Here is a 25,968-nt window from a genome sequence, read left to right as displayed (position 1 = left end):
ATAGCTTTTGATCACTTCTCATATTTGAGTTAATAAACATGTGTGCCACTGTCCTGTTACCCTTTAAAAACAGCTTATTTCTAAAGCGAAATACGACTTTCTATCGTTGAGCAAAGCAAACGCTAACCCATCTTATCTGAAAAACCTATGCTGTACCACCGATATTTAAATAAAATAAAACTCAATCATAGTGAATAAGCTAATTATTCGGAGAAAAGATTGGAATATGAAAATCATCCTAGGATCAGCATCGGTGGCTTGTATCTACTCCTGTTAACAAGCGAGTTTGAGTCGTGTTTACTCACGATTTTCTGCAATTGTTTTTCCAGAATAAATTTACCGCAAACAAATCTCAGAGATAGCGAAATACCCGCCAGTGGTGCCCAGATGCTTGACAGCATAACAGACATACACCTCATTCATGGCTAGCTCCACAACAAATTCAAAAATTGAAGAAAACTAATGGAGAAGCCAAATACCTTTCTAGCCTGTAAGGGTTACAAGATGTGCATTCTCATTTACTGACAACGCTCTGCAGTGCAAAAGTCCCGGTACTGAAACCTTTCAAAGACAAACTCACATAACCTTTCCTTGCCTCTTTTGTGTCAGACAGCGGAACAGCTTCTCACACCGTTGATTCGTGTGGGAAGAAATTTTTCACTGGGGGCACGAACCGAAACGCCAGGCACAAAGAGAACAAAATCAATACGCCTCTCCAATTCCGGATGAAACACCCACTTTTTCCGCCCACAGCAAGTCTGTAGCGCTATCACTCAGAAACATGCAGCGACTTCCTAATTGTGCCAGCTAACAAAACGAAATTGGTCAACAATCCTGAATTAATAGGATCACTGTAATCCACAGGCCCTTACCTCACCCCACACCTTACCGGACGCGCCTCACGAAAGCAGTTGACGCGGATATCAACAGATATGTGCAGCATATGGCTCGGAAAAATGTCACTAGGTAGACGCACGAATGACAGCGAGAAAATTATGATTAGATAAAAGTGATATGATGACTAGCAGGGCTACTGCCCAGCAGTCGGTAGGAAAAAATTAGAGCATGACGGAATGATACAGCGATGAAGGTTGGAAATTGCACTGCGGAAAGGTGTGTAATCTAGGGTGGAGAAGGCATCAACAAGTAGTTTGCCAAAGATAAGAACGAAATGCACAACACGATAGATTGAAAGCATTGATTTTGTCTTGCGTAAAAAAAGTTCTATGAAACAATTATGTTAAATTAATGTATAGTTGTCTCATAATATACATTGTCAGTGGGAGTGACTGGTGAGGTGAGCATTCTAAAAAAATCAAACTCGAATTCAGTGGAGGCGCTTGGTATACAAAATACAAGTGACACATCTCTATGATTTATAAGGTAGCATCGATCCATTAATTTGAATTAATGTTACATATTTATTGCGACATATTGCCAATCATATCACCAGTGATTACCTAGGTCATTTATCAAAATGCAAATGTGTTTATCCGTCATGATCTGATATCTTAGTATAAGTCAGGGTGCAAAAAAATTCAAAGTTAAATTGCTAGATTCTCCCGGAATTGAAACATAGTTTCCCTGATGCTTCTTTGGTATTCAGCGCAAAAAAGTGCAATGTAGATAAACACAAGTAGGATATCCCAGTGAAATCAGTATTCAATCGGATATGAAACCATCAGTAGAAAAGAATCGTTTATTTTCATTTACAAAAAAAATCGCATTTCGGTTGAAATGTGTTCTCTGATTGTTATTCAATTTCCCCTGATATTCTCTGATTTCTCTGATCGAAAAATAGATTCCCTGACATTTCCTGATTCTCCAGGTGTATCCAAGATTTCGCCACCCTGAAAAGCATATCAAAATTATACATAGAATGTATACAGCAATAGGGCATACAAAGGTCGACAAACGAAGACCCACAAGACTATCGGCACGACTTTTTAATCAAATTCGAAAACCCCTTTATTTAACATCAATATGATTAGTCATCAATATGTTAGAAAAATGAGTCATGTCAGTTGATAAGAAAATTTACACTAGGTTTTATTCGATTGACAGCGTTTATGCGCTAATCTCTGGCACACACTGGAATTGAAATTCACGCCAAACACGTTAGAAAAAAACGAGTTAATATCATAATTTCGCATTATCACGGAAAACAAAAAGCAAAATGATACCTCATACAGATACAAGTTGTGGAAATATATGACAGGTCTATGGCTGAAATTGATTTACGAGATGATTTGTCATAACGTGCCGAACTTCTGTTTTGAATGAAAGAGTTTATTTACGGCAACATTACTGCCATCCAAAAAGCGAATGTTTTTCTCTTAGTTTATATTCGATCTGCTGTAGAAAGCCCCCTTATGATATGGTTTTTCAATTCAGTACAGTGGGTCCCAAACTTTTTGGCATAATTTTTAAGAAGTCCCAAAAAAAAAAAAAATTCTGTCAAAAACGAACATTCCGAAGTGAGACAACGCTAAGCTGTTAGGATCGATTCAGTGTGCGAAATTGATATTCACAACAAAATTATATCGATATACATTTTTTGCTATAACATAACCACATCAGGTGCTCTTATTATGGTACTATATAAAATAATACTGACCATAAGCTGAACGCGGCTAACAGTTTTCAATGCCTAGTATAGCTTATGTATGTAAACAAAATTGAAACAACTACCCTATATAAAAGGGGTTCTGGCCACATGTGAATCGCGAAAGAAATAAAGGGAACATATTTGATTGACGTAGCATTCATGGGACAGGGGAAGAGTGTTTTATCATTTTGAAACAAGCTGTGATGACGGTTGGGTAAAATGCAGATTTTTTTTGGAATGAGATTTTTTAGCAGAAAAAATATATACACTTAAAATACACTGAAACATCCGTTTTATCATTCATCAAATCATTGTTTCCGTGTACCTTTTAGTAGTAAAAATTACAGAATACTCGTTTTTCTTCAAAGCTGGTAAGTAAAAAAAATAAGTTAAATTACCGTCACAAGTGTATGAGTGTTAGGTAAATTAAATGTGGCACGGTGATTTTTTTTCGAAATAAAACCGTTTTTTTATATTATGTACAGCTTATACTTCTGTACGTTTTTCATAGTGGAGGGAGTGGGGCTAATGTAATGTTACGTTTTTTCAGGGGGGTTGTGTCGTTGTGTGAGGGGAAATATGAAAATTATGAAAAAATACTACGTCATTTAGGTTTCTAGTAGTTTCTGGTCAATCCCTTCGCACAGTGGGGAATCGCTGGCCATCAGCCAAAAAAATTTTTTTTTCGTTAGCTGTTTCATAATATTTTTCTTTTATTGCTATAACATTCAAGTGTCTAAGTCCAAAGTTTGGGCGCAATATCATGAAATCTGAATTTTTTATGACTTTTCAAAGCTTGGCGAACTGACGTTTTTTGTCTTTTTTTTTTTGAAAAAAAAGTACATTACTTTGAAACGCTCTGTAGCTTCAATGATATCTTGGATTTTTTTGACGTCAAAGGAAAAGTTGTTGTAAATATTGTGCAAAACAAACCCTTTTCATTAGATATTGTAAAATTTGGTCATAGTAGGCCTGACACTGAAAAAAATTTAAAAAAAAACTTGATTTTTTGTAGAAAAGTAGCTTAAAAGTTTAGTTGCCGCAGTTTGCCACGGTTGTGACTACATTCAAAATTTAGGTGAAAACGTAAGCTTTTAAATGCATACTGTCCGCTGTAGCGCAAAACTGCGCAAATTGTCACTTTAGAGAAAAAAGCGATAGCATGTTTTTTTGGTTTTTATTTTTGAAGTTAAAATTTCATCCAGTCCAGGATTAACTTTAATCATAACCATGATACCCCATAAATGAAAATTTATGATATCGTACTCAATTCGTAAGGATAAAATATGAATTTGGGCAAAAATCACAAAATTTATCAATGAAAAGTTATAAAATACGCGTTAAACAAGAAAACAATAAACAAAACTTTATGAAATTTCAATTACGTCAAACTTTATAACTTTCTGCAAATTTAAAACAATAATAAAAACATTCAACCCTTCTCAACTTATGATCATGCTTCGCACTCGTTTGCATACAAAAGTAAAGCACACATTTTGATTTATGACAAAAAAACGAAGAAAAGTCGTCACCCTCCGCATCTTTTCGTATTCATTTAGAACGTTGTGTCATTCCAGTGTCTGGGTTTTCAAATTCATAAATTCGTTGAATTTTATTATCGATTATTCAACTTCAGCGGCACCACCTAATTCAATGTCTAGTAAGTTGTCAATTCATGGTGTTATACATGTATTTATATGTCCTCTTTCAACCATAGAAACCGGATTAAGAAGATAACATATATATGAATCAATGAAACATCGAAAATTACTAGAAGAAATGAAAATTGCAGCGAAAGACGTTTTTCCTGCTGATAAGTAAAATGAACTTCCAATTTTCTGGAAACAATTCAACACGACATTTAAGCGTACAGAACAGAAGATGATGATGATGATTTTTTCAATTTGTAATTAGTTTGTATTACTTATGTTGTTTTAGTTTAAAAAAAATATATGTATTTAGGCAAAATTTGTTTAGTTCGAGTGGTCGTCCATAAATTACGTATTTTTCTTTTCAATGGGGAGGACGCCCGGTGGCACTACTTGTGGTCAAAGATCATATAATTCTATAAAAAAGGAAAAAAAGTGCCAAAAAATATTGAAAATTGGATTTCGTGCTTTATGGACGGCCCCAAACAAAAAATGGATGCCAAATTCGTGTTCAGCGCCCCAAATTTATGTAAATACCAAGTTTTTGTCGCATTTATCGACACTTTTTTTGCTTGGCCAGCCTTTGTATAGAATCGCCCCACTGTGCTTCGGTCTTAGAATAGTACACGGGGTTCATGGTAGGCCCTATACTTACTGTTTCATAATATTATTCTATGTTTTGATCGTATATATGCTACTGTTCCTTTTCTTGTATTAAATTTGCGTTTTACTATCAAATCAATCAAAAGTATCATTGTTATAATGATTCGGAGCAACGTGTTCCATCCCTTCACTTTAGAGTTCAGTGCAATCTAATACATACTTTGTGGTTCCCAATGTAACACATGCACGTACGCTAGCGCTGATGTCGAAATACAAGAAGCAGCGCGAACACGGCAGCAGATGGTGCTAGTGTTACTATCGTAAAGTACTGGTATCATCCGAACGATGATTTTATTAAAAATTTGTTGAAAGTGTTATGTCTGTTAGTCTGTGGTTCTAGCTTTTGTATTCTGAAATTTGAACGGATTGATCATCATCGATCATTTCGTGATAGGAAAAACAATCAACCGCGTTTACCTCGCATTGATATTAGAGCAATTAAATGCTGAAATATTAAGGAACGATTATATGTATACATACCGAAAAAAAGTTCTGTTTCATCACAAAAAAAAATCCAGAGCGAATCTGCAACAAACATCAAAAAGTACCGTTTCACCAAAACAATGCGTCAAACATCAAAAATCGTGAAACTTCCCCATCTATCTCATTCTTCTAATTTTACCGAGAACTTTTTAGCCAAGTTCTTATTTAAACACTTCGGTTCTAGTTCTTAGTTCTTATTTTGAATTTAAATCGTAAGATTTCCCCGAATCACCTTCTCATCCTTTGTAGGCATTCATAAAAAATCTGAAGGTAGAGCATTTGAAATATAAAAATATGTCTAAAAAGTTCACCTATATGTGATGAATAGGTTTAAAATAAATAAGAGTTTATGTCATTTTAAAATTTTCAAATTTATTCACAATTTTTCACACATTTTTGTAATGATAGAGCTTCAATTGCTGTAAAATTTGGAATGTTCTTTTTAATACCAAACGAAAACAATAGGTGTTGGTAGTGAAACTCTGTTTAAAGTTGGCTGAGAAAGGGTTGATGAACCTAAGTATATGGTGGAAAACATCAAGTCATATCTCAGCCAAATTAAAACAGATTCTCATAAAGAACACTTACTGTTTTCGTTTGGCACTAAATGTACTTTTCAAATTCTACAGCAATTAAAGCTCGTTCATTGCAAAAATGTGTGAAAAATTGCGAACAAATTTAGAAAAAATTGAAAATAATATAAACTATCTTATTTATTTTATTACTATTCATCACATATAAGGAAAATTTGAAAAAGAAAATAAATCATCTTATTTTATTTAAAACTATTCATCAAATAAAGGTAAACTCTTTAGACATATTAATATGTTTCAAAAGTTCTATTTTTCGCCTTTCCAAAACAGCCAAAATATAAAAAATCGGTTGAAAAATAACCGAAACATAAAAATGGGAGCTAAGGTAAAAACAGGGTTTTGACCATAACTAAAAATTTTTGGGGTATTTGAAAAACTTCAAGTAAACGCGCAAGTAACTTCTGACTAAAGCTACAACCCACACTAAGTCACATCAAAAATTCTTACATTCTTTCATCATTTGTAGCTCCGTGAAATAATTGTGCGATAGAAGCCAAAAATTTTGGTTTTCTTTAAAAATATATAACTTAGCCGAATATCAACCGATTTCCACAAAACTACTTTCAATTGATTCGGAATTGAATATACATTTAAAATTATAGTGTATTTGTGGTATGTTTCTTACAAAAAAAGACGGCAAATTTAAAATTATATTGAAAATTTGCGTGAAAAAGTCAAAAAAATTAGATATAAACTCAAATAACTCAACATGTTTTATTGATATTAGAACAAACCTGTATATATTTTGAAAGCTCTATTTGTCTTCTTTCTAAAACTGCTTAAATATTGAAAATCGGTTGATAAATGACTGAGTTAAAAAATAATATATGCGCTGAGGTCCAAAAAACCGTATTTTGACCATAACTTCAGATTTTGGGGGTGTTTGGAAAATTTCTAGTATGAGAGAATGTTATACTCAACAAGACCTACAACCTACACTAGGTCACTTCAGAAGATCTAAATCGCTGTAGCACAGTGTTATTCATTGATTTGAGAAAAATCAAATTATTTAAACCTTAAAATACAAACCAATTATTTTGTAAAATTCTCAAAACAATAAAAAATTATAAAAATATGTCTAAAAAGTTCACCTATATGTGATGAATAGGTTTAAAATAAATAAGAGTTTATGTCATTTTAAAATTTTCAAATTTATTCACAATTTTTCACACATTTTTGTAATGATAGAGCTTCAATTGCTGTAAAATTTGGAATGTTCTTTTTAATACCAAACGAAAACAATAGGTGTTGGTAGTGAAACTCTGTTTAAAGTTGGCTGAGAAAGGGTTGATGAACCTAAGTATATGGTGGAAAACATCAAGTCATATCTCAGCCAAATTAAAACAGATTCTCATAAAGAACACTTACTGTTTTCGTTTGGCACTAAATGTACTTTTCAAATTCTACAGCAATTAAAGCTCGTTCATTGCAAAAATGTGTGAAAAATTGCGAACAAATTTAGAAAAAATTGAAAATAATATAAACTATCTTATTTATTTTATTACTATTCATCACATATAAGGAAAATTTGAAAAAGAAAATAAATCATCTTATTTTATTTAAAACTATTCATCAAATAAAGGTAAACTCTTTAGACATATTAATATGTTTCAAAAGTTCTATTTTTCGCCTTTCCAAAACAGCCAAAATATAAAAAATCGGTTGAAAAATAACCGAAACATAAAAATGGGAGCTAAGGTAAAAACAGGGTTTTGACCATAACTAAAAATTTTTGGGGTATTTGAAAAACTTCAAGTAAACGCGCAAGTAACTTCTGACTAAAGCTACAACCCACACTAAGTCACATCAAAATTCTTACATTCTTTCATCATTTGTAGCTCCGTGAAATAATTGTGCGATAGAAGCCAAAAATTTTGGTTTTCTTTAAAAATATATAACTTAGCCAAATATCAACCGATTTCCACAAAACTACTTTCAATTGATTCGGAATTGAATATACATTTAAAATTATAGTGTATTTGTGGTATGTTTCTTACAAAAAAAAGACGGCAAATTTAAAATTATATTGAAAATTTGCGTGAAAAAGTCAAAAAAATTAGATATAAACTCAAATAACTCAACATGTTTTATTGATATTAGAACAAACCTGTATATATTTTGAAAGCTCTATTTGTCTTCTTTCTAAAACTGCTTAAATATTGAAAATCGGTTGATAAATGACTGAGTTAAAAAATAATATATGCGCTGAGGTCCAAAAAACCGTATTTTGACCATAACTTCAGATTTTGGGGGTGTTTGGAAAATTTCTAGTATGAGAGAATGTTATACTCAACAAGACCTACAACCTACACTAGGTCACTTCAGAAGATCTAAATCGCTGTAGCACAGTGTTATTCATTGATTTGAGAAAAATCAAATTATTTAAACCTTAAAATACAAACCAATTATTTTGTAAAATTCTCAAAACAATAAAAAATTATAAAAATTAAAATTTTAATTATTAGAAGTTGTCTTTTTCATATTTATATCCTTGAGGCTATTAGATAAATCTTCATAACAACGCATCTATAAAAATCTGATACAACTGTGTAGAGTTCCATGGTACATACTTTAGCGCAAAACACCTCGGAATATATCCTCTTATCAACAGAAATTCTAGACTTTGTCTCAAGAATAAACGGTTAATTTACAAACAAATACTTAGACCAGCAATGTTATATGCAGTCCCCATCTGGACAAGTTGTTGTACAACCAGGAAGAAGATGCTTCAGAGGATTCAGAACAAACTTCTGAAAATGATATTGAAGCGTCCTCGCTGGTTTAGCACACAGACTTACTAATGTGGAAACATAAGAAAATATGTCAAACCAAATTATCAATAAGCTCCGACAAAAATCGTTGCAATTTCAATTACAACGATTAGCTCACTTTATAGTCAGTAAGATAGGTGTAATATTAGATTAAGGTTTAATTTAAAATCCCTTTTTTTGACAAGTAGGTTTACAATTTTCCTACAATTATATTCACTTAACTGCGGAAGCAACTACAATCTTTTAATGAAATGAAGCTTAAAATATATGTCATAGTGTTGACATGTCACCGTTTGTGGCAGAACACACAATAAAAATTTTGGATAAATATTAGTAAATAATTCATTCATCACAAAACATCCCCCCTATTAAAAAAAACACCTCGGACTCTGTTACCGATGATTATTGTAAAAAACTAACACATTTTTTAGATAAGAAAACGAAATATATGCATGGAATGAGTACGCATATAAAATTATGTCCCCTAAGCTGGAAGTACAACGTCAGCAGAACAAATAGTTAATAGCATGAAAATTTAGGTCTCATTCGATGCTCATGTAATGCCATATCGCCGAATTTAATGCTCCATCATTTCTTTGAAAAATGCACTTGTTTGCTAGCTTAAGAAAATAGCTAGCAGACAATATACGAAAATAGCATTTTTAGTCACAAAACAGTTCTATAACGGCCAAAAACATTTAATGCTCATTTAATGCACTTGAAAAAACCTGATTTTCATGATAATTTTATTGATTTTGTGTACATTTTTCAATAATATGATAATACATGAATAGCTCCAATTTTTTCAAACATTTCCTCTGAAAACAATCAGAATGCTTTTGATACGATTAGATACCAATTAAATGCTTCCATATGCGAGCAGTTTCAATACCTTAGGTGCATTTTTCATTAAATATTTTTTTTTTTTTTTTTTCAAAAATATTGTTCTGCTAGCTTGAGAAAAGAGTTAACAGAACATTGGCCAGAAACAGCATTTTCAAGCAATTTACTGTTGTAGAATGGTCATAATAATTTAATGCTCATTAAATGCTCTTGAAAAAACCTGATTTTCATGATAATTTTATTGATTTTGTATAAATTTTTCAAAAATATGATAATAATATTATAATACATGAATAGCTTCAATTTTTTCAAACATTTTCCTCTGAAAACAATCAGAATCCTTTTGATACGATTAGATACCAATTAAATGCTTCCATATGCGAGCAGTTTTAATAACTTAGGTGTATTTTCCATTATATTTTTTTAAAAATATTGTATATTTAATGAAAAATGCACCCAAGTTATTGGAACTGCTCGCATATGGAAGCATTTATTTGGTATCTAATTTTAATTTATCTATTTTTTTTTAAATTTTTAATTAAATTCAGGTTTTTTCAAGAGTATTAAATTATTATGACCATTCTACAACAGTTTATTGCTTGAAAATGCTGTTTCTGGCCAATGTTCTGTTAACTCTTTACTCAAGCTAGCAGAACAATATTTTTGAAAAAAAAATTATTTAATGAAAAATGCACCTAAGGTATTGAAACTGCTCGCATATGGAAGCATTTAATTGGTATCTAATCGTATCAAAAGCATTCTGATTGTTTTCAGAGGAAATGTTTGAAAAAATTGGAGCTATTCATGTATTATCATATTATTGAAAAATTTACACAAAACCAATAAAATTATCATGAAAATCAGGTTTTTTCAAGAGCATTAAATGAGCATTAAATGTTTCTGACCGTTATAGAACTGTTTTGTGACAAAAATGCTATTTTCGTATATTATCTGCTAGCTATTTTCTTAAGCTAGCAAACAAGTGCATTTTTTCAAAGAAATGATGGAGCATTAAATTCGGCGATACGGCATTAAATGAGCATCGAATGAGACCTAAATTTTCATGCTATTAACTCTTTGTTCTGCTGACTTTGTACTTCCAGCTTAAGGGACATTATAAAATTTCAGCAGCGTTTTATCATTTTTAACTTGCGAAACAACTCTTGACCTTGGATGCATTCGATAATAGCGTAGGTACAACTCGAAAATCAATTGCTTCGTGAAACAAGATGTGTCTACACTGCCCATAAAAGCATAAGAGTCCTATATGGAAATGCTCACAATTGAGAAAATTGCTAATGAAGTTCTAATTTTGAATTTATGGTAAAATAACTATGATTTAACTAAAAGTATGTTTTATTCAACTGTATGTTCATGAGGTGGAACATTGCATATTTCCATGAGTTCTAAGAACTTTTGCATGAATTCCAGGCTTGGAAATAAATGATGGGACTCGTTTACCTTTATTTTCTCTCTATTCACAAAAAATAAAAGCATATCAGTCTCCACACATTCTAAGACGCCCAAGGAATTTATCATTATTCCTTATTGTGTCTGTCATGTGAACAGTTTATTTTACTCCAACATTTTCGATCATACTATCATACGAATTGCAATATAGCGATTTAGTTTCAACGGATTGTTACATGAATCAGTGCATGTTTTTAATACTGAGCAATCACAGCTGATAGACGAAAGCTCGTTCTACATAGAGTCAACAAAAAAATTTCTAAAAAAGCCCACAAAAATTTATGCAGACTGTTAGGTCACACTCCTGATCACTTTACTTCCACACATCCCAGATATAAAGAAGGATTTCTGGAAACAGTTTCCATAAAAACTTCACTTAATCTTTCGATTTTTTCGAAAATAGACATAAATTTTGATCAGTTCTTTGCCTCTAGCTTATTTTCAATTGAGCTTTGCAAACATGAACTGTGTTTTAAATGTTTCAAGTCAATGATATTTTGATGTCAACATTTTTCTTTTAACTGATGACAAATGTGAAATGTTGTTTTTAAAGTCATTTGAATGTATACTTGGGATGGGACTCGTATGCCTTTATTTTCAATATGGGACAGGCAAGGTTTGGTATTTTTCCAGTAATTTTCAGAACAAACTTTTAAATTTAATCAAGCCATATGAAAACTTGAACAAAATTAGATACATTGACGGAATAAACTTGAACTTGCCTAAAAGTCATATGGGACTCTTATGCTTTTATGGGCAGTACAGTCTTCAAGAGTACAAGCATCAACGTTTTCGACAAAGACGATAAAAACGGCCAAGACGCTTCACCGTTTCCCTGCACACGACAGCAGGCGCAGTACCTATTTGTCTACGTAGCCACCTGTTGGTACAGACTACCGATATAAGTGACGCAAAAGTGTACTATACACTTTATTAAAAATGCTTCAAAATAGAATATTGATCAACGCTTAATTATTTGTAAACTTGTTATTAGATTTTCAAAAAATAATACATTCATTTGTCTTCTGGAATCAAGTTTACAATAACATGATATTATAGTGAGTACAACTACAAAACTCTAGAGTTATTTTCATGGGTTATCAGCAAACAGAATTTGTTGATAGACATATCACTAAATAGTTCTCCGCAGAAAGTATGACAAATAGCCTTGATCACTTACGAAAGTACCGTAACATGTTACATTGTTAAATATCACCTTGGTAGTGTAAAGGTTGGTACCTATTTTCCCAAACTAATTGAAATAATTATAAAATTTATGAAACATTCGCGATTGCTATATGAAATATAACCATAAATAAAACATTGAATTTCTCTGGCCGACAGAAGAAAGCAAAATTATCAATGTAAATATGTACATAGCTTGTTTCTCAACATAACAGACAACAAAAGCGTTTTTAGACTAAAAAAGTCAATTTTGATACGCAAAAGTAGTTAAGTGAACTTAAGATAAAAATAGTAGCAAACATCCAAAAATTGTCAACAAGGGACGGAAACATCCATAATAGGCTTACCTCTGTACCGCCGATATTGAGTGGGACTTTCTCTCTCCATGGGTCCACCGAGTTTGCTAATGGCATTCTCGATTGGTTCGCTCTAATAATGTTGACTACGGGACGCGGACGGGGGAACTGAACGGGTGTGATTTCTTCCAGCGCTGCTAGTCATCGAAACACAGCTTCTTCGTAGCACTATCAATACCAAACCGGAAGCTGGTTATAGAGTATGTAAATCTGCGGCACAGCCAGCAACCAGCCTTATCGAATTGCTCCAAAAGGTGGAATGGGCTTCACTTGAAAAGACCAAGCCCCTACACCACCAAACACTCTCTTCCTTGCACACCCTTCTCTTTATCCGACAATCTGGCCAGCTAATGATTCATACACTCTATGGAAAATTGCAAACAATATCTTTCGACTCCGCACACTCTTTAAAAGAACACGGATGCCACTATTTCCGAAACAACTAGCCTTACTAGGTAACTATATCATTTCTATGACATCAACTCTTATCTTATAATAAAAAATCTCGCACTATGCACACCACCGTAAAATAAACTTGCGACTTGATTCGACCGGATCGAGTTGGAAAATGATTCGTTTCGCTAGCGTTCCTCCCTGTGTACGATGGATACCAATACGTCATATTAAAAAGGTATCGCATTCAATGTATGGCAACGAAATTTCTGACAGAACCAGGTAGAATTGGGTTGTTTGCTATATCAGTTTTTTATATCATCTGAAAGATCTGCATTTTTGAGTAAAAGTGATTTAAAAAAATCTATCGTTGTCCTTCGCTTTTTAAATCAAGATTTAAAACTGCTCGAAATCGCTACAATGACAGTTCGCTCATATACCAACTGTCATTGTAGCGATTTGGAGCGAATTTTAATTCTTCATTTAAAAATCGAAGGATAATGATATAAAGTTTTAAAAAATAACGGTTTGCTCAGAAAATTACACTCTTTCAGATGATATATAAAAACCGGAAATCCGTGAATAGCTAAACAACCCAATTTCAAAGCATCGAATATTTTTAATGAGGAGAAATGAGATCACTTGAGGGACAAAACTGAGTCGATATAGCGTGAAACGATTTGGAAAATGTTGGACCGCAATGACGGTCGCTGTTATCCATGTTCGTAGATGCGTGCGTACTAGCCAAGACATCTACGGAGAAACGGTGTTGAAGCCACAAAAGGCCGACTTCAAGCCACCACTTCGAATTTTCTGAAGTACAAGACCTAAAAACAGTTGAGATGCGTCGCCTGTGAAAATGCTTTATGTTTGTTTCACAGCAGTATGTTTCACATAAAATAGCGTTTTCACAGGTGACGCATTAACTATTTTCGAGTCTTGTGCCTTTGGAAATTTGAAGTGGTAGCTCGAAATTAGCCATTTGTTTGTGAAGACACAAAATGTAGAGTAACATGTCAAAAGGATCTATCTACTTTCATCGATTTTCTTGATTGACTTTTCATTTGTTTAATAGTTCAGCTAAAGTAACTATTCCCAACGTGGTTTTGAAGTAGAATACTTCTCTCAGGAAGTTCGGCTACATAGGGATGTGAAATGAAAATCTAAAACCGCAAAAGTGAAAAATATGTCCAATTTCAAATGCTAATAAATCGGTTAGTATTCGATGGATTTCCTTCGTTCTTGCAGCAATAGATTGGAAAATCTTCTAAGATTCTTCCCAAAATAAGATAATTGTAATTTTATTATTCACACTATTGTACTATTGAAAATAGTCAAGCCTTGTCAAAACGAAAAATTCGACCTCTGATTGGTCGTTATATGATTGCTTCCCAAGCACGGTCGACAGAATCATATACCTTGCAATTGAAAACATGCTATTTGGCCTATATAAGAGCCTGTTTCAGCCGGAGCCGCTCATAATAGTTCTAGACAGCGACAACAGCAGTCGTCCTTCCTTAGCAGCAGCACTAGCTCTGTGGTTGGTCACCACGTCTCAGGAGCAGCGCGGTTTTTCTCAGCGTGTGTCGCCAGACTGCCATTATTCCCCCCGTGTTGGGGCAGCATGAAGATTGCCATCAGGAAATCCAATTTTGGAAATCAAAATGCCTTTTTGAAGGCAAATAAACAAGTCATTGAAAGTTAATAATTTTTGTCAACGCAAGCAAGTATTCTGTGTTGCATCCTAGCAATTTAAATTTGTCGCACCCGTCTAATTTACTGAATGTGAAATAGCTTCCACAGTGCATGTTGTCCGTGTATCTTAATTCCCTCAATGTTAGGGCAGCTCAAAGGTTGTAATTAGCAACCGATTTTGAACAGCAAAATGCTTTTTTTAAGGCAAATAAAAAAATAATTGAAGGTTAATAGTTTTCTGGCATCAACACAAGCAGACATTCGGTGCGGGATGCAATCGAATTCTGTTGTAGTTGTCTAATTTTTACTTTATTTAATAAACTCCCCACTGTAGGGGCAGCGCAAACGCTGCGATCAGCATAACCGACATTGAATAATAAACTGCCCTGTTAGAACGCATTCACAAAAGCAGTTAGTTCGACTATGCAGAGCTAATATGAAGACGATTCAATCAATCAGCGTAAACAGAATTTCGTCGTCTCCCAGCTGCCAAGTTGTCACATGATGCAACACGCAACAGCGAGCAAACGAAATCGCTTGATGTTACAAACCGCAATAAAATACGGGTTAAAACCGTTGCGTGTGTGAGAGCACCATCGGTGTTTATTCGCTGGATGCACTATCTACTGTCTACTGAACGCAATAATCTGCTTACATGCGACACGGGGACGGGAACATTTTCTTCAACGAAGCTGCGCAACACGACACAAAACATGTTATTTTGTTGCTTCAATGAGAGTGCTATCGGTCCGGTTCGACAAGAAATCATTTTTGTGCATCCGTGCTACGAAACTGAGGGAAAACTTTAGAAACTGAAAAAAGAGGTGGAGCTTATCAAATGATCGCTCTGAGCCGGAATGAAGTCACACATATTTTTCAAGTTATGTCATTCCACCACCTACGAAAAATAATTCATTCCTATTTTCATCCCTATATAAGAGCCTGTTTCAGCCGGAGCCGCTCATAATAGTTCTAGACAGCGACAAGTCGTCCTTCCTTAGCAGCAGCACTAGCACTGTGGTTGGTCACCACGTCTCAGGAGCAGCGCGGTTTTTCTCAGCGTGTGTCGCCAGACAGCCATTATTCCCCCCGTGTTGGGGCAGCATGAAGATTGCCATCAGGAAATCCAATTTTGGAAATCAAAATGCCTTTTTGAAGGCAAATAAACAAGTCATTGAAAGTTAATATTTTGAAGTAGAATACTTCTCTCAGGAAGTTCGGCTACATAGGGATGTGAAATGAAAATCTAAAACCGATAAAAGTGGAAAATATGTCCAATTTCAAATGCTAATAAATCGGTTAGTATTTGGTGGATTTCCTTCGTTCTTGCAGCAATAGATTGGAAAATCTTTTAAGATTCTTCCCGTAAGAAGATAATTGTAATTTTATTATTCACACTATTGTACTATTGAAAATAGTCAAGCCTTGTCAAAACGGAAAATTCGACCTCTGATTGGTCGTTATATGATTGCTTCCCAAGCACGGTCGACAGAATCATATACCTTGCAATTGAAAACATGCTATTTGGCCTATATAAGAGCCTGTTTCAGCCGAAGCCGCTCATAATCGTTCTAGACAGCGACAACAGCAGTCGTCCTTCCTTAGCAGCAGCACTAGCTCTGTGGTTGGTCACCACGTCTCAGGAGCAGCGCGGTTCTTCTCAGCGTGTGTCGCCAGACTGCCATTATTCCCCCCGTGTTGGGGCAGCATGAAGATTGCCCTCAGGAAATCCAATTTTGAAAATCAAAATGCCTTTTTCAAGGCAAATAAACAAGTCATTGAAAGTTAATAATTTTTGACAACGCAAGCAAGCATTCTGTGTTGGATCCTAGCAATTTAAATCTGTCGCACCCGTCTAATTTACTGAATGTGAAATAGCTTCCACAGTGCATGTTTTCCGTGTATGTGCATGTTATCCGTGTATGTGTACTGTTAGGGCAGCTCAAAGGTTGCGATCAGCAGCCGATTTTAAACCGCAAAATGCCTTTTTCAAAGCAAATAAACAAGTAATTGAAGGTTAATAATTTTCTGGCATCAACACAAGCAAACATTCTGTGCCGGATGCAACAAAATTCTGTTGTAGTTGCCTAATTCTTACTTTAAATACTTACTATATTATATAACCGGCTTTGAATAACAAACTGCCCTGTTAGAACGCATTCACACAGACAGTTGGGCCTCTGCCATGGTGAACGCGAACGCGAGCGATGGGGCGAGAAACTTGCCGTAGGTAAATAAATAGCTCTCTTTACGGCTGTTCGGCATTCTGGATTTTGGCAATCAAAACTTTTGCTGGCTGTCTGATTTTCAATGAGAAAATAGCCTTCAACTTTGTTGTCAGAGTGCCTGACTACGATTTGGTAATTATGTTTGAGTTAAATGTTTAAAAAATTTTACAATATTCCTCTTTCTCCCATTCAATAAAACAGGTAATACGATGCCTTCGTCATACGCAAGTTCACCATAACTCCCGCTATGGACGTAACACAGAGATGCAATCAGCGTCATATCCGATTTTAAATTCAACAACAAACTGTCCTTTTTAAGTCAACCAAACAAATGAATTGAAGATTTAATATTTTCTCGTTCTGAGCTTTAACCATAAGTTAATTATCTTAATTTGAATTCACATGTACATATACTCTGACTGTTGAAACTTGTTTGCGCCGCAAAGAGTTTGTACTTTACCTGTTCAGTGAGGTTGTATTTATATGTGCAAACTGAAATTGAGTAGTACTTCAACTTCATTTGCACAGAATTTTCAATACTGCCAATGAGCTATCAACATTTATTTACTAGGAAAAATGACTGACACGCAAGCAGCCAGGTTATCTCTCTTGTAAAAGTATTCTACTTCAACCTTGCGGTCGTGGCTTTGCACACAACCCTCCTGTGATTTTTTATTTAGAAAGCTAGATTAGATTCTCCGCTATCAAATCTCGCGTAATTTTTCAAATCGGCGTAAGTCGCAAAATGTAAATAAACGGGGTTAATTATAAATTAATTATAATATTAGCTAAGATGTAATTTCGGCACTAACTTGATGATTCTGGCAAAAATGAACTTTTCGACACTTTTAAATAATTTTGGCAAAACGACCGAACAACTCTACCTGCAATTTTCAACTTACACCCTTTTGTTAGCATATCGACGAATATGTGAAATGAGCTGTCATGTCAGATAGGCTCTCATAATTTCGGCGAAAGTGAGGCGATCATAAAAATAAAAACATCATTCACTTACACCATTTTGATTTCACTCATGATCTGTTTCGTGTGCTGCTGAAAAATTTTAATACTTTCTATCGGATTTTGTTGTTAGAATAGGAAATGTTTTCCGGGTTGGAGATGCTTCAAAGTACGTATCATTATGGTAGTTTGTTTTTGTCTTGCAGTATCTTTACAAGAATAAAGTTAATAGTAATTTATTGACATTTATTATTGTCAACTAGATGCAGCCACCCAAATGGAAAAGAGATGTCTGCCGGGTAGTGATCCGACAAGTGAACGGAGTTCCAATTGGATGTAAGAAAGTCGAGAAATCAAAAAAGGTGCAATGATCACCAGTATGCTAAGCAACCGGAATCGTCATTTGTGCACACCGGAGCCAATGTGATGTACACAACCTTCCCCTTTGGATCAACATCAAATTCGGGCGCTGTAAAACGTTTTCCGTTTTCCGACATTTTCAGTGAGTATTTCCTTGCTGCACACTTCGATAAGCTTGGTAGTAACTCACCGATATTTAAACAGAAAAACTTTCCGGTACTTTGTGATCTTATAATATTTTCTAGAAGATCGTAGCAACCTGTGGAGGAGGTGAATGCAAATATTTTTGAGTTCATGGTGCTAAAGTGCTTCAAAAGCTAAATAATTTTTCTGTTTTGAGGCGCCGTCTTTAATGTTTTCTGTCTTTCCGGTTTTTCGTAGATGTCTAGTGATAAGGCCTGCATCTAGAGAATAGCTAGTTTATTATAATCCCAAAAATCGCGGGCTGCTGCTGCTATATTTATAGCTCTCCTGTTTTGTGTGGATGGAAACCGCTGGAAATTTGACTGCATTGATTGTGTATGTTCGGAAAGACCAAGAAGAAGGCCGGAAAAATAGCACGTGAGCACAGAAGGAAAGTGCAGTACATCATTCTGGATTTGCAGTCCCATGATCTATTCATCTATTTCTATTTAAGATTAGGTATAAATATAATTGTATTCACACAATACAGCAGTTCTATCTTTAAATACGTTGCATTAATTGAGAAAAAAAACCTTACTTAGTAGCGTTAGGCAAAATACCAATAAAACCGAAGCTTGAAATAGCTTGTTTGTGTTAAATCCAAATTTCACTAAACATTATCGGTAGATTCCTTCTTCAGTTGGTGGCCGTCTTCGGCTCGTGTTGTTTGCATCTCCTTGCTGTACGTCCGCCCGTGCTTCGAGAAACATACACAGTATTTAAACTTTTCAGTACAGTGACGGCATCTGATAAAAAGAAATTAAAATCAATTCACCTGAGTTAGATAATCATGCGAACAACTTTTACGAATTGGTCACAATATCCGAATGTTTCAGCCGATGCTCCTTGCTGTGTGCAGCACACGCGCCAGGGACATTCCGGGCACTTGATGGGGCTTGCATGCATCCGAAAATTTGAACGACATTTACGTTTAATCGTTCAATCAACGATGTAATTACAATGACGTATATGACATCATGATTTTCAATATGACACAACATTTTGACGTAAATAACACACCAGCTAATTACATACCGTTACGCTCAGACGCATGTAAAGCGCTACCTGACATTATGACTTATGAAAACGACGTATTTACCTCTGAAAGAAGCAAAACGTTGCATAGTTTATTTTTGCTAAGAATTCATTTGCTTAAAAAAAAATTAGAATCTGCAAGATAGTAACGTTGAACATTAGTTTAAGGTACCGTTTAACAGTATCCACTTGAATGAATACTGTTTCGTTCTCAAACAGGATTTATAATATTGAGAGAAAACTTTAAAAGTTGATTCTCTCAGTTCGATGCGAATGTTAGATTGGTCTATTTGAAAAATTATGCGAGAAATGGTGTTGTTCCTGAACGTCCGTGGGTTGATTTCGATAGCAAATCACAACGCTTTTAATTTGTTGTAATGTAGCTTTAGCTGTAAATTTATTTTCATTTTAACAATAATTTAAGCAATAGGTTTTATTTAGGGTTAACTTACAAATTTAGGTTTGCACGTGTTTCAAGAACAATTTTAACTTTTTCGTACACTTTAATATTTTAATAACTGTAGTTTTAACTCTATTTGCATGAAATCTATTTTACTAGAGCCTTTTTAAATGAAAAAAATAGTTTTAGGTTTTAATTTAGAATAAGAGTAATTCAAGGTTAACTTTAGCAACTTTCCCTCACCTAGCAGTTCTTTACTGTACGGCTGTCTAATTAAGAAAGAAAGATGACCTGGCAAATTTTAAGGAGTAACCCTTGTCCCTTCCATCGGTGACAACTCCTTCGGCGGCTGGGTTACAGTGTCAATATGACAACTCCTTTGTCGACTGGTATAATTTTCTATCGGTCTAACCGTGAGTGTTGCCGTTATCAACAGGTGTAAAGGACATATCATGAAACGTGTTTAATAAGTCGTGGCGGTTGAAAGAAACCGATCAATCAAAAAATCGATCAAAGCAGATAGATCCTTTTGACATGTTGCTCTACAAATGAAGACTTAGGAAAATATTGTCTGCAGCTAGGGGCTAGACACCTTTATTTTAATGAAAAATATTTCGATAATATTACACGATATAGACCTTTTTACGTACAAACGTGTCAGTGCAACTAGTTGAGGAAAATATTTACAAATAGCTGTTTTGTTTGCAATGCTGTTTTTAGCAGCAGGACAAATATTCAGTTGAACACCCATTATATGTTTTAAACTTGTTTCTGAATATTTTTTTCATTCGTGATCAGAAATCGGAAGAAGCTGCTGAACATGGTCGACCAAAAATGGTAAAAGTGATAAAAAGTCGAATCAAAATTCGTTGGTTGGAACACGACTGCCACTCAACTAGCAAATCGTGTTCGTTAGTCGGATGAACTGACAACTGGGCAAATTTTTCAAAGGGGAGCGCCGATTGTTTATTTTCTTCCTGCTTTGAAAAGTTTTTCTAATTTCATTGCGGTAAAACTATTTTTTTGACAGCCGCATATGACAGAAAAAAAATGGGTACAATAATACCCATTAATGGGTTTGCGACTGTTACCGTGTGAGTATCTCTACACACAAAAAAAAAATATTACCAAGTGAACACGTTTTTTTTTTTTTAGTTTTAAATAGTTTATTTGACACGGCACGATACAATTTATGTTTAACTGAGCCAAGTACATTTTTTTTTTAAATTCTAAATTAGCAGGGAAAAGAGGGAGGCCTTTTCTTTATTCTCGCGGCCGACTACGAGCTAGTGGGGATTTAAGGTGAGAGGAGGGGTGTTACAATTTTGTTTTTAATTATTTTATATTACAGAATGTATTCATTTGTACGTGGCTAACCAGTGATGTTCTGTTTGAGCAGTTTTGGTCTGAGGTGTCTGCGTAAACATAGAGATGCCGAGTCTTCATTTTAGTGTCTCCAGCCGGGTGTATCATTCTCTTTCAGTTTGTGACAGAAATTGTATTCTAGCAAATAGATAAAAGAAATCAAATTTTAATGCCAGCATTTTTTATAAACCCGTATAGTTGTGTCATGTACTGGAGATCACCGCTTCCCAGAATGTCTCTAACGGGTACGTTCGGTTGTTTTCCTCGGGCCCGAAGGGAATCTATAAGCTCAGACCTAACACCACAGTATTCGGTACACGACCAAACAACATGCTCGATGTCATGGTAGCCATCGCCACAAACGCAGTGATTACTGTCTACAAGCCCTATACGAAAGAGATGCGTGTTTAACGTATAGTGATTGGACATAAGTCTGGACATCACGCGAATGAAGTCCCGACCTACATCCAACCCCTTGAACCATGCTTTCGTCGATACCTTAGGAAAAATGGAATGTAGCCACCGTCCCAGTTCATCTGAGTTCCATGATGATTGCCAACTGTTGAGTGTTCTCTGACGCAAAATGCTATAAAATTCATCATAAGCAAATGGTCTTTCATAAATATCGCCGTCAATAGCACCCACCTTAGCTAAAGAGTCAGCCTTTTCGTTACCCGGAATCGAGCAATGAGAAGGGACCCACGCTAAGGTAACCCGGTAATTTTTATCTGTTAAAGCACTTAAAAACCGCCGTATTTTCCCCAGGAAATACGGGGTGTGCTTCACAGGCTTCATTGATCGCAGAGCCTCAATGGCACTGAGACTATCTGTGAAGATGAAGTAGTGGTCTATGGGTAGGGTTTCGATGATTCCAAGAGAGTACTGAATAGCAGCAAGTTCTGCGACGTACACGGAAGCAGGAGCATCGAGTTTGTAGGAGGCGGTAAAATTTTCGTGGAAAACACCGAAGCCAGTGGACTCATCTAGATTAGATCCGTCAGTGTAAAACCTTTTATCATAACTAACATGTTTAAACTTATTGGAAAAAATCTTAGGGATCTCTTGGGGTCGCAATTGATCCGGGATACCAGAAATGTCTTGTTTCATGGTGGTGTCGAAGAATATAGCATTATTAGAAGTAGCTAAAAGTGCGACATTGGAGGAATCGTATGAAGAAGGATTAATATCTTGAGCCATATAAAGTCATAAATCTGGATTGAGATTGAAGGTCGACCAACCTCTCGAAATTTTCAATTACTAATGGGTTCATAACTGTGCATCGAATTAGCAACCGGTAAGAGAGATTCCAAAAACGATGTTTCAACGGAAGAATACCCGCTAACACTTCAAGACTCATCGTATGGGTCGACTGCATGCAACCCAAGGCAATACGCAAACAACGATATTGTATTCTCTCTAATTTTATAATGTGCGTGTTCGCGGCGGAGCGAAAGCAGAAACAGCCGTACTCAAGAACTGACAATATCGTTGTTTGGTATAACCTTAGAAGGTCTCCTGGGTGAGCACCCCACCAAGTTCCGGTAATCGTACGAAGAAAATTAATCCTCTGTTGGCATTTTTGTGTCAGATACCTAATATGACAAGCCCAGGTGCATTTAGAGTCGAACCAGACCCCGAGATATTTAGCGACTAAAACCTGAGAGATCGTTTTACCCGTTAGTAGGAGCTGCAGCTGAGCTGGGTTATGCTTCCTAGAAAAAACGACCAGCTCAGTTTTCTCCGGAGAGAATTCGATACCCAGCTTAAGAGCCCATTCAGACAAATTGTCTAAGGTATCTTGCAATGGTCCTTGCAGATCGCTAGCCTTGCCACCAGTAATGGATACAACGCTATCGTCTGCAAGTTGCCTTAGCGTGCATGAATTTGCAAGACATTCATCGATGTCATTGACGTAAAAATTATATAAGAGAGGACTTAAACATGAGCCCTGGGGGAGGCCCATGTAACTAATTCGGGAAGTTGTCGAATCGCCATGTGAGAAATACATATGCTTTTCTGACAACAAATTGAGCAAAAAGTTATTCAAATTTGGTGAAAGTCCCTGCGAATGAAGTTTCGCGCTTAAAACTTCTACAGAGACAGAGTCAAAAGCCCCCTTAATATCCATGAACGCAGAAGCCATTTGCTCTTTTCGAGCAAAGGCAAGTTGAATTTCAGTAGAAAGCAACGCTAGGCAATCGTTCGTCCCTTTGCCCCGGCGAAAGCCAAATTGAGTATCTGAAAGTAACCCGTTTGTTTCGACCCATTTGTCTAACCGTAAGAGGATCATTTTCTCCATTAATTTCCGGAGGCAAGAGAGCATCGCAATCGGCCTATATGAATTGTGATCAGAGGCAGGTTTCCCGGGTTTCCGAATAGCAATGACTTTTACCTCCCTCCAGTCATGCGGAACAATATTTAGCTCAAGAAACTTGTTGAACAAATTCAACAAGCGTCTTTTTGCAGAGTCGGGTAGATTCTTCAACAGGTTGAATTTTATTCTATCTAACCCTGGAGCCTTATTGTTGCACGACAGGAGAGCCATTGAAAATTCCAACATCGAAAATGGAGGCTCTTCCGTAGTTACTAATAACGCGTCGCGAAAGGTTTTCTGTTCCGGTACAGAGTCCGGACAGACCTTTTTGGCAAAATCGAGTATCCAGCGATCTGAATACTCCTCGCTTTCATTCGAAACGTCACGGTTCCGCATGCGCCTGGCGGTATCCCAAAGAGTGCTCATCGCTGTTTCCCTGGACAACGCGTTTACGAACCGCCGCCAGTACCCGCGTTTTTTCGCCTTTACTAAGCTCTTCATCTGCCTGCCCAGTGCCTCGTACTTTCGAAGCAGGTTGACAGTGCCGTACTCCCGGTAGTCCTTATACGCCGCGGACCTTCGCGCGTACAGCTCAGAGCACTCTTTGTCCCACCATTTGTTGGGAGGGCGCTGTCTAATCGTTACCCCGGGTATCGGTTTCGTCTGAGCTTGAGTCGCGGCGTCGATTATCAAGCCAGCTAAGAACGCGTATTCTTCCTCCGGAGGAAGTTCCTCGTGAGTCTCGATAGATTGCGCTATAATAGACTCATAACACTTCCAATCAATATTACGTGTAAGGTCGTAGGAAATATTGATTGGGTTCGGGGAAGTTGAACCATTAGCAATTGATATAACGATTGGAAGATGATCACTACCGTGGGGATCGTTGATTACTTTCCACCGGCAATCTAACGCTAGTGATGTCGAGCAAAGGGATAGGTCAAGCACGCTTTCACGTGCTGGAGGATTAGGTACACGTGTCGCTTCCCCAGTATTCAAAACTGTCATATTGAAGTCGTCGATCAAGTTACAGATTAAAGAAGATCGGTTGTCGTCGTACAGCGACCCCCATAGCGAACAGTGAGAATTAAAATCTCCCAATATCAAAAAAGGCGCGGGAAGCAACTCTGCTATATCAGTGAGATGCTTCTGTTCAATCCGCGCGGATGGAGGCATATAAAACGAAACAAGGCATAGGTCTTTTCCATTCATATTCGTTTGAATGGCAACGACTTCAATATTCGAGATCGAGGGGAGGTCGATTCGGAAGAAGGAATAGCACTTTTTAATCCCTAAAAGTACCCCTCCACCGTGTGAGTCTCGATCTCGACGAATAATGTTAAAATCGTGGAAATTGAGTTGATCGTTTGAATTGAGAAAGGTTTCACAGAGCGCAAATGCGTCACAATTGTATGTATTTATTAAATGAGAAAATAGATCGAATTTGGGGATGATACTTCTGCAATTCCACTGTAATACAGTGATAAAATTCCTAACCTCTTTCGCCGTATTAGTCATCGAAAGATATGATAGCTGAAATGAGGGGCCAAGTTGCTGCTAGTTGCATCAAAAAGGTTTTCACTGTAGGAAGAAGGGCAAGAAGAATATTTTGTAGGGGATCTGGTATGTTGAATGTTTTAAATATCCAGTCCACAATATCAGAAAATTTTATGAACCCTGTTTCTTTTTTATCTTCTGATCGAGAAATGGGTGCACGAGGGGTTTTTGGTGCCCCAGGAAGCGGTGGGTACTCCTGGTTTGATTTAAAATTAAAACCGGGAGGTACTTGCTTCGGTTTTTCTTCACCGCTTCCTTTTTGTGTTGGCTTATTGGTCATTCCGCTAGGGGTTATCTTGCGACCTTTGCGAGAAAGATTAGGAGAGTTGATCATTCTCCTCTTCCTAGATCCTTCTGGCATGGCATAAGAACACCCTTCGAGGGGATCGTCAGATATACCCTCATCGGTTGGCAAAAAGGAAAAGATGTTTCCTGTCGAGGGTGGCTCAGCACTCTTCAGCATTTCTGCGAAAGAGCGCTTTGATCGTTCCTTGAGGGAACGCTTTATTTTTTCCTCGCGCTGTTTGTACGCGGGACACGCCGAAAGGTCATGCCGAGTTCCCTCGCAGTAAAGACACTTTTCAGTATCCTCACTGCAAGCGGTCTCAGCATGATTGCCTCCGCACTTGCTGCAGCGTGCCTTGTTGCAGCAGTAGGTGGCTGTATGACCTAACTGCTTGCAGTTTTGGCAATGCATGACCCGCGGTACGAACAGGCGTACAGGCAGACGAACCCTGTCCAAAGAGATGTAGTTCGGCAGTGCGGATCCGGCGAATGTTACACGGAAGGAATCCGAAGGGAAGAATTTCTTCTTCCCTTCTTCGATGGATACTGAATGCAATTGCTTGACATCCAGT

At 36.3% G+C, this 25,968-nt stretch overlaps 1 protein-coding gene and 2 long non-coding RNA genes across 6 annotated transcripts in view; 1 reads left to right on the top strand and 2 right to left on the bottom strand.

Annotated features, from left to right (window-relative positions):
- LOC129727388 (ribosomal protein S6 kinase 2 beta-like) overlaps window positions 1-13,197 on the bottom strand; it is a 50,820-nt gene extending 37,623 nt beyond the window's left edge. For both annotated transcript variants that reach the window (XM_055685198.1, XM_055685199.1), the window contains exon 1: window positions 12,613-13,197. In XM_055685198.1, the coding sequence (XP_055541173.1) occupies window positions 12,613-12,652 (40 nt within the window). In that variant the 5' untranslated portion in view covers window positions 12,653-13,197. The remainder of the gene's footprint in view (window positions 1-12,612) is intronic.
- A 4,610-nt stretch (window positions 13,198-17,807) lies between these two features.
- LOC129729681 (uncharacterized) lies at window positions 17,808-18,946 on the top strand. Of its 3 annotated transcripts, XR_008728721.1 has the most exons (4): window positions 17,869-18,066; window positions 18,161-18,399; window positions 18,462-18,527; window positions 18,639-18,946. It is a non-coding gene; the product is annotated as an uncharacterized LOC129729681 (long non-coding RNA). The 3 variants fall into 3 exon arrangements; XR_008728720.1 differs by having other exon boundaries at window positions 17,871-18,066; window positions 18,462-18,946; XR_008728719.1 differs by having other exon boundaries at window positions 17,808-18,066; window positions 18,161-18,946.
- Window positions 18,912-20,187, bottom strand: LOC129729682 (uncharacterized). The gene is made up of 4 exons (XR_008728722.1): window positions 20,119-20,187; window positions 19,928-20,037; window positions 19,248-19,864; window positions 18,912-19,186 (listed from the first exon to the last, which is right to left on the bottom strand). It is a non-coding gene; the product is annotated as an uncharacterized LOC129729682 (long non-coding RNA).
- Between the last annotated feature and the right edge of the window lie 5,781 nt (window positions 20,188-25,968).

The sequence above is a fragment of the Wyeomyia smithii genome, chromosome 3 (genome assembly GCF_029784165.1).
Source record: "Wyeomyia smithii strain HCP4-BCI-WySm-NY-G18 chromosome 3, ASM2978416v1, whole genome shotgun sequence".
NCBI lineage: Eukaryota > Metazoa > Arthropoda > Insecta > Diptera > Culicidae > Wyeomyia > Wyeomyia smithii.
The sequence above is the reverse complement of the archived record's forward strand: the minus strand, read 5'-3'. Positions and strand labels throughout refer to the sequence as shown.